Source organism: Littorina saxatilis, linkage group LG4 (assembly GCF_037325665.1).
Source record: "Littorina saxatilis isolate snail1 linkage group LG4, US_GU_Lsax_2.0, whole genome shotgun sequence".
Lineage (NCBI taxonomy): Eukaryota > Metazoa > Mollusca > Gastropoda > Littorinimorpha > Littorinidae > Littorina > Littorina saxatilis.
Window position 1 is genome coordinate 39,907,163 of NC_090248.1, and position 14,487 is coordinate 39,921,649.

General features: G+C 40.6%; 2 protein-coding genes across 2 annotated transcripts in view; both read right to left on the reverse strand.

Annotated features, from left to right (window-relative positions):
• LOC138964735 (fibulin-1-like) overlaps positions 1-14,487 on the reverse strand; it is a 285,783-nt gene that overhangs the window by 162,074 nt on the left and 109,222 nt on the right. The window lies entirely within an intron of this gene.
• The window catches only part of LOC138964740 (ataxin-10-like), a 33,249-nt gene continuing 24,065 nt past the window's right edge, over positions 5,304-14,487 (reverse strand). The window contains exon 10 of the mRNA XM_070336780.1: positions 5,304-14,411. Coding sequence (XP_070192881.1) covers positions 14,185-14,411 — 227 coding nt within the window. The 3' untranslated portion in view covers positions 5,304-14,184. The remainder of the gene's footprint in view (positions 14,412-14,487) is intronic.

Genomic DNA, 14,487 nt, shown 5'->3' on the forward strand with positions numbered 1-14,487 from the left:
CTATGTGCACGTGTGTCTGTCTGTATTCATGTGTGTGTGTATGTTTGTGTTCGTGTGTGCGTGAGTATGTATGCATGTGTGTATGTGTCTGTCTGTCTTTGTGATTCTGGATCAAAATGTATGTGTTTGAGTTTGTGTGTGTGTGTGTGTGTGTGTGTGTGTGTGTGTGTTTTGTGAGAGAACGTTTTACCGAGAATTTACTTTGCAAAGCGAGTATCTACAGCTAGGTTACTGCGAAAAGGGCTTCTGTGTGCTGATCGGTCCTGTGAAGCAATCCATGTTGCAGTGAGGTAGCTACGTGTTTTGTCCACGTGTTTTAAACCGGAATTTCATTGTCCCCCAACAAACCTTCTCCTTGGGTCTGTTAATTTTGCTGGGTCACGGGGTCCTGCGTGTCGTGAATAGCCTGTTTCTGATAATAATACTTGTGGCGAAGGCGAGTCATATGTAAGCAAAATTGCTGTTCTTGTTAGATCTGTTCACTATAACTGATGGATCTATTCAAGGCCGCGTCGCGGAGAAAAAAAAATCATTACCACAGCTGGAAGGCTCGTTTATTCTTTTTAAAGATGTTGCTAATTCGTTGATCTAACTTTGGTGGGGAGTTGACAAACCTAAAATTATAACATATTTTCCGGCATGCCTTGATTCAGCCTTCGGCGGTGAAACAGTTGAAAAGCGTTTTAATTTAATCGCTAGGCGAAGTCCAACAAATCTACATCAGGATGAGAACAGACTTCTGGATAGATCTTTTGCAGAGATCTTTCACTACACAATATATTTTCTGTTTAAAATAAGTTTTCTTTGCGAGCTCGTGGAAAATAGGCGATAATTTCGAATTTCGGCTTGTCGCGACGTCAAGTTTTTCACTGTGCATACTCTGATACCGGTGCGTCCCGCTACTGAACACTGCGTAACTGATTCAGCTTTTGTATGACTGCGAGAGTTGATCAGCTTTGGGTTTTTTCACTTCAATCGCTTGTCAAGATCAAGCCAAAGCACATACTGATGAGAACAAATGTACTAAACCAAAGAAACTACAATGTACAGTGTTTGACTAAACTTACTGGTAGATCTATCTCTTGAGATCACTGATAAGAAAGATCGAGCGACTTCCTAAAACGCATGTGTTTAAAAGAAAACCTGTGTTCAGAATAAACCCTTTCAACGACGCAATGATATATTTTGTAAGTTGCTCCTTTGAACATATAATAACAGAAAGTTGATTGTATCGCACGCAAAATTTCATGAATCTGGTTAGCATATCTTTCCTTTGCGAGTCTTTGGAACTGGGGCGATAATTTGGAGTGTTTCAGCTTGCCGCGACGACTCTGTAAATGACTAGATTCAGCCTTCGGCGGCGCAGCCGTTGGATAATCGCTTCACTTCAATCGATTGGCCCGGTCAAAGTATAGCCCGTATTGATGAGAAATGATGTTCTTCTTGTAGATTAGCCTTTTAAGATTAATGAGAGAAAAGAGCGATTTCCAAAAACGCCTGTGTCAAAACAAAAACAGTGTGTTCAGAATCAACTATATTCACAACATATTAATAATAATTATGAGTCGCTCTGCGGAATATATAATTACAAAGGATTGATCTGATGGTATGCAAAATGTCATTAAACTGCGTCTAATACTTTTTTTCTTGCGAGATCTCAGAACATACGCGATTCGGCCTTGGACGGCGCAAAAGTTGAAATATTGCTTCACTTCAATCGGTTGGCCCGGTTAAAGTAATGCACACATTGATTAGATAAGACATTGTCCTGGTAGATTGGCCTTTTAAAATTATTGACAGAAAAGAGCGATTTCCAGAAACATCTGTGTAAAAAGTAAAACACTGTGTTCAGAACCCACCCTTTTTCAAGACGTTAATAACATTTTGATAAGTCGCTCTTTCACATACATCATAACAAAGGGTTGATCTTATGCCACACTAAATTTCAGAAAGTTTTTCTTCGCGCGCTCTTGGAACTTGGGTGACGATTTCGAGTGTTCCGCTTGCCGCGACGTCAAATAGCTTTTTCCCTGTACACCGCGTCTGCGGCTAAGTCCGAAGCGAGAGATAGCGTTTTGGGGCAAGTTCGGGACTTGTTTTACTCATGAACCAAAAACAGCACGTTCACATACCAACAATCATTCAAAAGAACAACAACTGGAGAAACCCTTGCAAGTTGTTTGACGTTTTTAAAATATTTATTTAGCCTTTTAAATCTTCAGAGAAAAGTAAAAAAAAATCACGGCTGTGGCCGCCATTTTGGATTTTCTCTGTGGGCCTCCCTAGCAACTACTACCCCGCTCTTCTTGTCAATTTCACTGCCTTTGCCACGAGCGGTGGACTGACGATGCTACGAGTATACGGTCTTGCTGAAAAATTACAGTGCGTTCAGTTTCATTCTGTGAGTTCGACAGCTTGACTAAATGTTGTATTTTCGTCTTGCGCGACTTGTTTACTTATTTGTTTTATTATTTAACAAACACTGGAAAATGTCAGTTTCTTTGGTCAAAACTCGCAAAGCTCATTAATTTATTTTATTACCAATTCAGTGCCCCATATGGCTTTTTGACCAATCAGGACGGATTCTAGGTGACCCTCTAAATGTTATAACGTTCAGGCAGGGACCCTTTTTGTTTATCAAGCTAAAAATGAACAAGACAAAGTAAAAATTTTAATCAGTAATATCGGTGTGATTTATTCTAAAGAATGACACTTCAAATGCTGTCAGATGATACTCTCTTTATCTAAAAAAATACCGAAAAGCGAGTTTTGTCGGTGGGTGCTTTACGGAACAGCGAGGCACCGCCCATCCTCTGAGTGTGCAATGCCGACCCGCTCACTTGAAATCTAAATTATCAAAGTTCGGAAAAATCAAGTGAAATTGGGTCACTCGCTTTACGACAAATGTATCTTTACGTCATTTCCCATCCGTCTGGAGTCGGTTCTGTCGCTCTCTGTTCAACAAGAAAAAGCGAAGCAACCGAAACGCATGTTCAACATGGTTTGTTGTGTGTCAAACGCATTTGACCTGTGAATATTCATCACGTAAGGTGTGTTGGCTGATCCAGGTCACGAGAATTCTTTGACTGACAGGCATAATCAGGTAGGAGCGCTCCAGTTCCCATTGCGGCTGTTCTGTCTAATTCGCGGGGTCGCTTCGAAATTTCTTTTGGTTGAATTAAACGGTAATAAAACCGTTATTTCTAATATGCTGACAGTTAGCAAATGATAACAGACATGTCTCACAAACGATATCAGCATTCGCCTAAAAGGCTCATGCTTGATATCTTTTTTCTCGACATGTCTGTTATCATTTGCTAACAGTCAGCATATTAGAAATAACTCATACTAACACCATAGTGTCTTCACTCACACACTGACTCGCAAAACTGAGAAAAATGGCGGGAAAACAGACTCTCAAAAAAAAAAAAAAAAAAATACACTAGAACCAAACACACCGTTAAGGCGAGATCAGTGAAAACTCACGGCAATTCAGTCAAGAACTTGCCTTTCCACCCAGACGCCTGAAAGCTTATCGATGACAGGAGTCACTGTCGTTTCGACACTCGGTCACGCCCTCGGCTTGTCACCTACATTGCGGGACAGATCACGCGTGACATCCGTGACACTCAGATCGCACGTGACATGATCCCAGACTCTTTCTCGGAGCTCAGCCTGAAATCCCCGAGTGCCCAAGTACTAAAAAAAATCTGTGAAAGCGATGCTAAACCAGTCTTCAACGCCCAATGTGTTTAGCGAGTGCCAAACAGCTCAAAATGCACGACGTCTGAAAGAGATGCTAAAACTGTCCTCGACGCCCAACTGTCGGGGGGTGTTTAACGCAGCATTCAAGGGTTCTAATCCGCCGCTTGTCTGGCGAGTTGATCATGTCTGAAGAGGGACTGTTTAGAAGTGTATGATTAAATGCTTGGTAGGCAGTGAGTCATTTTGGTACATATGTAGGCCGCATTGTTATTATCTGAGTCTAAACCGACTCGGACTCTTTCTTGTCAATCTCTGTCAGTCTGTCTGTCAGTGCCTCTCACTCTCATTTTTAGTTAGTCCCTCTTTAGGGCGAGGGTTGGATGTAAAAAAGCAGACCACTGCTTACTATATTACCCTCGTTAAATAAAGAATTGTCGTTAAATAAAGAATTGTCATTGTCTCTGGATAACTTTTTTTCCCTTTTTGAATTTTTTTTTAACATGTTTATGTTAAAATGACACGTTAACAAACTGGGCCAAATATAAAACCTGATCAATCTTTTGGAAATAAGCACTGCGTTTCCTTTCTCTGTTATTTTATGTTAAAGAAAATAAGGATGTGGCACCGATCCATTGTAATTGTCACAGCATCAGAGCTACACCAGCGAATGGTACTGTACAAGGGAAATAACAAGCGATTGGAAATTCGCATCAGACCTTGCAGGCTTAATCCCCCTAGCGTTGAGCGTGTTTTTCAAGGGAATGAGAGAGAGTGTGTGTGTGTGTATGTGTGTGTGTGTGTGTGTGTGTATGTGTGTGTACGTGCGTGCATGTGTGTGTCAGTGTGTGCGTACGTGCATGCACAGCTTTAGTGCAAACTCTATTTCTCACCCTGTTTTATTACAGCCGCAAGACCTCCACAATTCCCTTCAATTTTATATTGCCAGATATTTATACTGTCAGTACCAACTCATCCACGGCTACCCAATCCTATAATCATAGACAAGAACACCCATCCACACCCACACAGATCTTTAACTAGACTAAGCAACCTGCCAAATCTCAACACAATATCTATGTAACGAACTACTTAACTTCATAATCCCAGAAGCACACACTTTTCTTTCTTTTCTTTATTTGGTGTTTAACATCGTTTTCAACCACGAAGGTTATATCACGACGGGGAAAGGGGGGAGATGGGATAGAGCCACTTGTCAATTGTTTCTTGTTCACAAAAGCACTAATCAAAAATTTGCTCCAGGGGCTTGCAACGTAGTACAATATATTACCTTACTGGGAGAATGCAAGTTTCCAGTACAAAGGACTTAACATTTCTTACATACTGCTTGACTAAAATCTGTACAAAAATTGACTATATTCTATACAAGAAACACTTAACAAGGGTAAAAGGAGAAACAGAATCCGTTAGTCGCCTCTTACACATGCTGGAGAGCATCGGGTAAATTCTTCCCCCTAACCCGCGGGGGTAAGCGCACACACACACACACACACACACACAAAATGGCGTACACAAACACACACAGGCACACGCACACACAAACATCTTCAAGCAACAGAAATAAATGCCCACCAACCAAATCACAACAAAGGATTAAAGTTTATTATCAAAACAGATACTCCACATCATATTTTGATAAAAACAGACCTGAACAAGCACAGACATACAGCAAATGAACAACGGAAGTAATCCATGAACATCTTTGCACCTCAGCAGGTAGACTTTAAAGTTTAGAGTGATAGGTACAGTGCAATACTTGATCTACTTTGGGTAGTAGTATATTCCATTGCTGTAGCAACTGGGCAAATAATGACTGATAAGTTTCTGAGATCAACTTTTGCTTTCAGAATGTTGGAGTAAGATAAAAATGAACAACCAGATGCCTATACAAATGCTAAGACCTATCAAAAGAAAAACAATTCTGCAAAAACGAACAAAAATGCATTTGTGTGACCAATCAATCAAAATTATTGAAATAACATAATCAATGAAATAAAACCCCAAAGTAAGAATCACCAAACTGTCGGTGTCATCTCCCTCAAAATAAGGATCTGTCAGACTAGGTTGTTTAAAAATCCTCTATGAGTGTGGGAGTGTGTGTGCATGTGTGTGTATTTGTGTGTGCGTAACATAACCTTGAAACTATGCTTCTCTTTACCACACTGCAAATCGGTGCCACACTTCAACATTTTAAATGCAGTTGAAAACTTTAATGTGCAAAAACTGTTTCAACTTTGAGGACTTTTACATTTGTAAATTGTGAATACCAGTAATTTTCTTGTAACACTTCTACAGTACTTTTGTTTTGGGTCTGACTGACTATTAGAGTTTAACATCCTCTGGCGGCTATTAGAGTTTAACATCCTCTGGCGGCTTTCCGTGCAGGTTGGGACAGGTATTGGTAATATGCTGAAGATATGGTGTGATACTTTGATTTGACAAACCCAATGCTGGTGTGTCGAAGAAGACAGCCACAGCGGGCTTGTTCGAGTCAAAGTATCACACCATATCTTCAGCATATTACCCTGAGACTTTCACTGTGAACTTGGGATCATTTTTGAGTGCATGTGTGCACACGGGGGTGTTCGGACACCGAAGAGAGTCTGCACAAAGTTGACTCCAAGAAATAAATATCTTGCCGAATGTTGGGATCGAACCCACGCTGACAGCGACCAACTGGCTACAAAGCCAGTGTGCTACCAACTGAGCTGGTCTAGTGTGTGAACAAAGATAGTAATGTTGCCTTTCCTAACCTAGGTGGTGGGTGTCTCTGAAAACTGTCATAAAAATAACTTATTAAATCAGGTGTTACTTGCTACTTGTTCAGGTGTGAACATCTAGATGTTTTACTTTGGCTTTGACTGCAACAATCATCAGAGAAGTAACCCCCCCCCCCCCCCACTCAAAAAGACAACATTAAAATTAAAATAATAAACAGAAGCGAGCAAATAAAAAAAAAGAAAGCCAACAAACTAAGCATTACTTTCAACTCAAATCTTTACTTTAAACAAAACCACCTGCATCCTGAAAAATGAAAAACATAAATTGCACCGATTGCCATTTTTCATACATCCTATCCAAATTTACACATGGACACGTCAATTTTTAATTTGAACTAGCCATCCACGGAGGATTTATTTCATTAGAGTACCTGTTGATCTATTTTTGATTCTTAGAACCATTCCCACCGGAAAATCAGAACACACACACACACAAACACACCGCAGCCCCTACTAAAACGTTGGCAAAAAAAATAGAGAAAGAAAGAAACACAGCTTTTCACCCCAGTGCAACCCGAAATTCATTCTATATTCAAGTATGGCAAGAGGAGCGAAAAGATCGGGATTTCCTTGCCGTCTAGACAAACTATCTGAGCACCAGGATCTGCCCGGGCGTTGACATGTGCGAGAGGCATCCCTCCACATGGACACACACCAACAATCAGCAGGCTGGCTGCTTTCTGTGCACATTTTTTAATTTTTTTTATTTACGAGGATTTATATCGCGCACGTATCTCACCACACAAGGCGACTCAAGGCGCATGTTACCTATTAATGCCGTATGAGATGGAATTTTTTACACAATATATCACGCATTCACATCGGCCAGTAGATTGACTGCCTGTAGGCGCTGCACCCACCTTTCACGGCCTATTATTCCAGGTCACACGGGTATTTTGGTGGACATTTTTATAAATGCCTATACAATTTTGCCAGGAAAGACCCTTTTGTCAATCGTGGGATCTTTAACGTGCATACCCCAATGTAGTGTACACGAAGGGACCTCGGTTTATCGTCTCATCCGAAAGACTAGCACTTGAACCCACCACCTAGGTTAGGAAAGGGGGGAGAAAATTGCTAACGTCAAACTCGCAACCTCTCACTTCCGAGCGCAAGTGTGTTACCTGACTCGGCCACCCAGACCAAGATTGCAACTTGTTTTGTTTGCTTCCTTTTCTGAATTCATTTTGCATCAGACACATACATGGGTGGGACTGAAAAATGTCATGAATTCTAAAAAAATAAAATTAAAAAAAATAAGAGAAAAAAAAGGCCATAATCGAATATGGATTACCGGCATATATGGCTGGGTGGCCGAGTGGTAACGCACTTGCGCTCGGAAGCGAGAGGTTGCGAGTTCGACCCTGGGTCGGGGCGTTAGCAATTTTCTCCCCCCTTTCCTAACCTAGGTGGTGGGTTCAAGTGCTAATCTTTCGGATGAGACGAAAAACCGAGGTCCCTTCGTGTACACTACATTGGGGTGTGCACGCTTAAAGATCCCACGATTGACAAAAGGGTCTTTCCTGGCAAAATTGTATAGGCATAGATAAAAAATGTCCATCAAAATACCCGTGTGACTTGGAATAATAGGCCGTGAAAAGTAGGATATGCACCGAAATGGCTGCGATCTGCTGGTCGATGTGAATGCGTGATGTCTTGTGTAAAAAATTCCATCTCACACGGCATAAATAGATCCCTGCGCCTTGAGTCCGAGTCTGGAGATACGCGCGCGATATAAGACTTCATATAACATATACCGGAAGAATCCCACCCATGCACATATGTCGATCTGCGATTCAAGTTCAGCTAAACATTTCCACTCTGATCAGGAAGCAGCCCGGCTGTTGATTTTTGGTAGAAGTCCACATGCAAGTGTAAGCTCTTATCCCGCGTAAAACACTAAAAAGATCTGTGTGCGAACATGGAGGAAAGCATCATCAAAATCTCTTCTGATACATTTGCAGGCAACATTACTATCTTTGTTCACACACTAGACCTCTTGTCCACTTTTCTCATAACCAGAAAAACACTTCAAAACAAAACCTTTTTTCAGAGACTGGAATGATTACAATGAACACAGAAAGCAAAGAGCAAAAACCATTTTATCGAAGTGTGAACAATTTCTCTCACTCAGCTTTCTTTTCGTATGCAGACCTTGAAACTGAAAAAGCCAAAACATGACTGGCCAAAATTGTTATTTATTGGTTTCCATACATTGACAGAATGCTAGCTATATAAAAACCTGTGGAGAGAAAAAAAATAATACACACCTTCAAACGATCAGTTATGATGACAGAAAAGATGAAATACCAGGAAAAACTGTTCTTTCAAACAATGACACCAATGTACTGACATGACAGCAAAAGAGAAATGGCGCAAAGTAACATGTACATACATAGTTTGTATATGTTTAATTTGTGTACATCAAATTACTCAACTGGCAAACATGAAGCATGACAAACTTTAACAGACTGAAAATCTTGTCAATTCCAGTCGATCCTCTTACATACTGAAAATGTCATCAATTCCAGTCAATCCTTTTCACTAAACAAAACCAGGAAATGCCAAACAGACAGACACAAAAACTAACACCATATCACCAAATGGTATCTCAATTAATTCAAGAAAAAGTGAGAGAAAAATAAAAGTTGTGTTTGATCCAAAATGTCAAAGCTTTCGATTCCATGCACTTCCAGTATCACAAAATGCTGCGGCACTATAATACTCGTTTGATTCAGGGGTGACTAATGAAAAAGTAATCACAAACTCAGTGCAAATCAACACCTCTCATTCTATCTCTCAGAGACTCACCCTCTCTCAAAAAAACAAAATAACACAGCTGCAAATATACCTACAGGTTTGCTTCCATACCAAAAGGGCCTCCAGACACGGGAACTTGGGAGCAGAGGCAACAGCTCCGCTTGAACCTCAGAAACTAAATGTGCCTCCAGACACTTAGACGGCTGTGGCCTCTAAGGTTCTCTTGTACCAAACCGCCTCCTGACTGCATCAGATTGCTTGCGCTGGCATCTGCTTACATAGACCCACATTAAGTCACCACGGAGTGGTAGACACAGACGACATTTGGTATCACTGACCGCCAGCTTCACGGTAATGCGTACCCCTTGCACGGCTCTGCTTGGGTGGGAACGTTCTGAGCAAAACACTATGTGTTACTCCATACCCCCCGCCCTCCATGGAACTTCTTGACCCCAACAAATTGGGGGGGGGGGGTTTGCCCAGTCGGTAGAGGCGCTGGCTTTAAAACCGGTTCTTACTATCAGCATGGGTTCAACCCCCAAGTTCGGCACGGGATGTGTGTCCCAGAGTCAACTTTGTGCAGACTCTCCTCGGTGTCCTAACACCCCCGTGTGAACGCATGCGCACGATAAAGATCCCAGGGTCACAGCGAAAGCCTCAGGCCTTGGAAACACGAATACATGCATGCAAAAATATGAAGCCCGGGTGTCCGTTCGACCAACAGCCAATAAAGTAACCATTTCAGCACTGACCCGAGACGACCCAACCCGGTCCCTAGCCCATTTCAGGTCTCCTCTAGCAGCCGGCAGCCAGCTGTCTACATCCCACCCCCCACCCCCATTTTTATTTTCTATTTTCATACAAAGCCGGGTTTTCCCATGTAACATGCCCCTAATGGCTTTGCCGTGAGGGCGTACAACTTACATTTTCTTCAGCTGCAAATATTTGTGATCTTTCAGATGGTGACTGACTATGAAAAATGAAATTCAATTCTTCTATAATGTACTATTTAAATCTGAGAAAAAAAAAGATGGTGGGTGGGTGCGTCGGGGGAGAGGCGGGTGGCAGACACGAAAATATATCTGAGCGCATACCATGGCATACAGCTAAAAGTGACATAGGCAAGAACATGATAGAAAGCAAACCTCTTCCATCCATGAAGACTTGACACTTCCATCCAAATGGCACAACACAGCATTAGGGCAGACAGAAAAACAAGTTTCGAAGTTTGATTTGACATCATCCGTCAAGATTCTAATTACACTCCAGTACACCGATTACAGGGTGAAGCAAAATTTTCCCTGCTGATCTTAGGATGTCACAGCACATTATCAATCCACTACTGCCTTCACATCTGAGCTAAGCTTATGGTACTCCAAAATATATATATTTTTAAAAAAAATTAAAAAAGCCTGTGAAGACTGTATATTTTACACTGAAAACTGTATTTTCGTACAACACAAAAAAAAAGCCAAAAACGTCTTTTCATTTTGAATGTACACGACAACTGTCTTGCATATCATTTACGTCTATAAGCCACAATAACTGAAGTTCAAGCTTGTAACAATTACTTCAATCGTAGATTAGGTAAGAAAAAGAAAAGTCTAAGCTACTGCAACTACGATGTGATTAAGTGATGAAGAGCATGCCAACATTGTTCACATCCAGCAAAACCCAATTTCCTGAACAAACATTTTGCCCTATCACAAAGAGTGTTTTGCTCATGTACATTTCATTGATCAAAGATAGCTGTCATTTTGGAGAATCCATGCACCCCAGATTACATGTGTACGCCCTTACACAAACCATCATACACAAAATGCAATTAAAAGGCACTCATCTATGCAGTTCAGAACCAGACAAGCGATACTTTCTCACCGATACCTGAACCACAATTCCGCCTAAAATAAAATCTCACACATATATGCACATGCGTACACACACAAACACATGGACTCGCACACACATCGACACACACACCCATACATACAAAATAAAACACAATTCGACCATTTTACCCTCCACGGAACTCCCTCTTGCACACCCAATCACCACCCTCAATCTCCATCCAAACCTTCATCAGAGACTACAATCTTGGTCAGAAAATCATACACACACACTCCAATCGTGCACCCACCCCCTGACAATGAGAGAGACAGAGAAAGCGACATTCAATACACAACAGTCAGCAAGATATGAGGACTCTCCACTGAGATTCACGCACATGTCCTGAACACTTCTGGTACATTGACAGACAGCTTTGATGTAGACAATGGAATGCAAAGGTACGTACACACTCATGAACACATCCAAATTAACTTTTGTCTCGCAGAAGGTGTCCGTTTTCGTAATCTGTCTCTCTTAAACAAAAATGGTCAGCACTATCTCCCATCAACAAAACATGTCATTTTTGAGGACACCTATATCAAAAATACATTCCATCTTTTGTCTTCTTCTTGTTGTTCGCCGATTCCATATTTGTTAAACCATTATCCTTTTCTTGAACTTAAAAGCTGCTAAACATGTGATGGCACATTTGAGTGTGAAAATGCATCTCCTTATGCTTGTACTAAAACCAGCAAATGCATGTGCATGCATCAAGGAAGCGTCTAGCTCAACAAAGTTGATGGCATTCTATATGATGTTTCTTTCTTTTCTTTCTTTATTTGGAGTTTAACGTCGTTTTCAACCACGAAGGGTTATATCGCGACGGGGAAAGGGGGAAGATGGGATAGAGCCACTTGTCAATTGTTTCTTGTTCACAAAAGCACTAATCAAAAATTTGCTCCAGGGGCTTGCAACGTAGTACAATATATGACCTTACTGGGAGAATGCAAGTTTCCAGTACAAAGGACTTAACATTTCTTACATACTGCTTGACTAAAATCTTTACAAAAATTGACTATATTCTATACAAGAAACACTTAACAAGGGTAAAAGGAGAAACAGAATCCGTTAGTCGCCTCTTACGACATGCTGGGGAGCATCGGGTCAATTCTTTCTCGTCCCAACCAATATGGGACTCCCCCTAACCCGCCGGGGGTACATACAACTCTTTTCTTGTGATGAGACAGAAATCTGGCTGCAACAGCCCTGCCACGCAGACCTCGATCAAATTCAAAACGCAGTTACAGAATACCTAACAAAGCATTTGCTGCCGCTCATTCATCGCAAACTGCTGAAAATATTAAATTGCGCGGTGGATTAGGTTGATTTTTTCTTGACATTCATGCTGACAACACATTCTCATAGCTATAACTTATAAATCATATACAAATGAAAAGGGAGACAATTTTCTGACATGAACTCTGCTGCAACATTTCTTGAATAATGCCTGCATGTTGTTGTAGATCTAACATGCCTCCTTTCTTTATTCTTTCTTTATTTGGTGTTTAACGTCGTTTTCAACCACGAAGGTTATATCGCAACTGGGAAATGGGGAAGATGGGATAGAGCCACTTGTCAATTGTTTCTTGTTCACAAAAGCACTAATCAAAAATTTGCTCCAGGGGCTTGCAACGTAGTACAATATACATGCCTCCTCGTGTGATTCATGTATAGTCATCTTACGTTTTAGGTCTGTTGGTTTAATGATCTCTCACTTTCCTTTTTCAAGGAACAGGCATTTCTGATGACAACTTCAAAAGAACTGAAATGGGTAATTCTGAAGCAGTACACTCTCCAATTATAACTAAGACTCCATGTTAACAAACAAAGCTAGCAACAAGTCTTCAGGTGTATTTCTATCATGTAAATATACAACCACACATATAGTATGCTGTATTAACAGCTGTTGTTCTTACAAATACATCAACATGTTTGTCCCATTGCTGACACAACTGCACCATTTTAATACTTGTAGCTTTGATAATGGGTTTATAGTTTTGTAACAAAAGATTGAGAACTTGTTTCCATGGAAGTCTACAACAGAACATGTCCTTTTAAGATGAACGTTACTTGTCCTATAACAGAACATGTCCTTCAAAGACATTAATTCTTGGAGAAAAAAAAGCTTTCCCTAGAGTTTGCTGCTATGTGTTGTTAAAGAGGGAAAAAAGCATAACACTGTCTTCTGTCTGTACACAAAAAGGACATCACGCTTCAGTCTTGTCACGTAAGCTACAAATGAAACCACCCTATGTTCTAGAAGAAAAAACGTATCATGCACAAGTCCCCTGCGTGAAACTCAAAGGCTACTTTTAAGTTCAACTCTCCAAAATGTTAGGCAACAATGGTGAAATTGCACTTTAAACTCTAATTTTCTTGTTTCAGACAAATATCACAATTTCTCCATGGGGTAAACATGCATTCTCCACAGAAACATTTAGAAAAAAAAAAAATACAACCACCTTTAAACACCAAAACAAAAAAATCTCATCCATACTGTTTTCCTGTTGAAGTGTTCTTTCTGCGACACAAAGTACAAATTAACTTCACCATTAAAAATAAACACTTTTTTCCCTTTACTTCTCTTGGTCTTACTCAAATCCAATGAAAACTGTGTCAGTAAAACAATGAAAGCATACTGCTTTACTCAAGGTTTCCCGGAACCTCTTTGGAATGCCAAAATCACAATTTTGAACAGGAGGGCACCAACTTTAAATATTTCAAAACAAAAAAAGGTGGAAGTTCTTTGTAATAACAAAAATGCTGACAAAGAAATAAGGTGGTTTCAAATTTGTACTGGCAAAATATTTACACAACCCAAAGTAAATTTTTCAGAGGATCACATACATTTACCATGTCTGGTAATTAATACCATACTCACACATAAAAAAAAAACTTATCCAAGAAGAAGAAAAAAAAAAGATGAGTTATCAACAATATTAACCATGCTAATAGTAATACATACGCTCTAAACACAAGTCCGTGGATGAAAGAATGTTCAATATACACTGCGACAGAGTCCCATCCTGTTCGGTCAGGGGCGTGGTGGGGTCTTTTCCGACAATTTACTGAGCGTAGGCGTCTGACCATCGCTCTTCACAATGATCTTTTCGCCTTGCGTTTCCAAGGTCAAACCACAGTCTTTGAGAATTCCCAAGGGGTCGACGTGACCCACCAGCTTGAGGTTTTTGACGAACTTGGCGTTGTCCTCGTTGTCTCGAACCAGGTTGGTGAGAGCTAGCTTGGCCCATTCTCCGATGTCTAGTGGGTGGTTAAGATCAAATATTCAAGTCAAAATAATCTATACCAACTACATGTGTGTTCAGAATGAAATTTG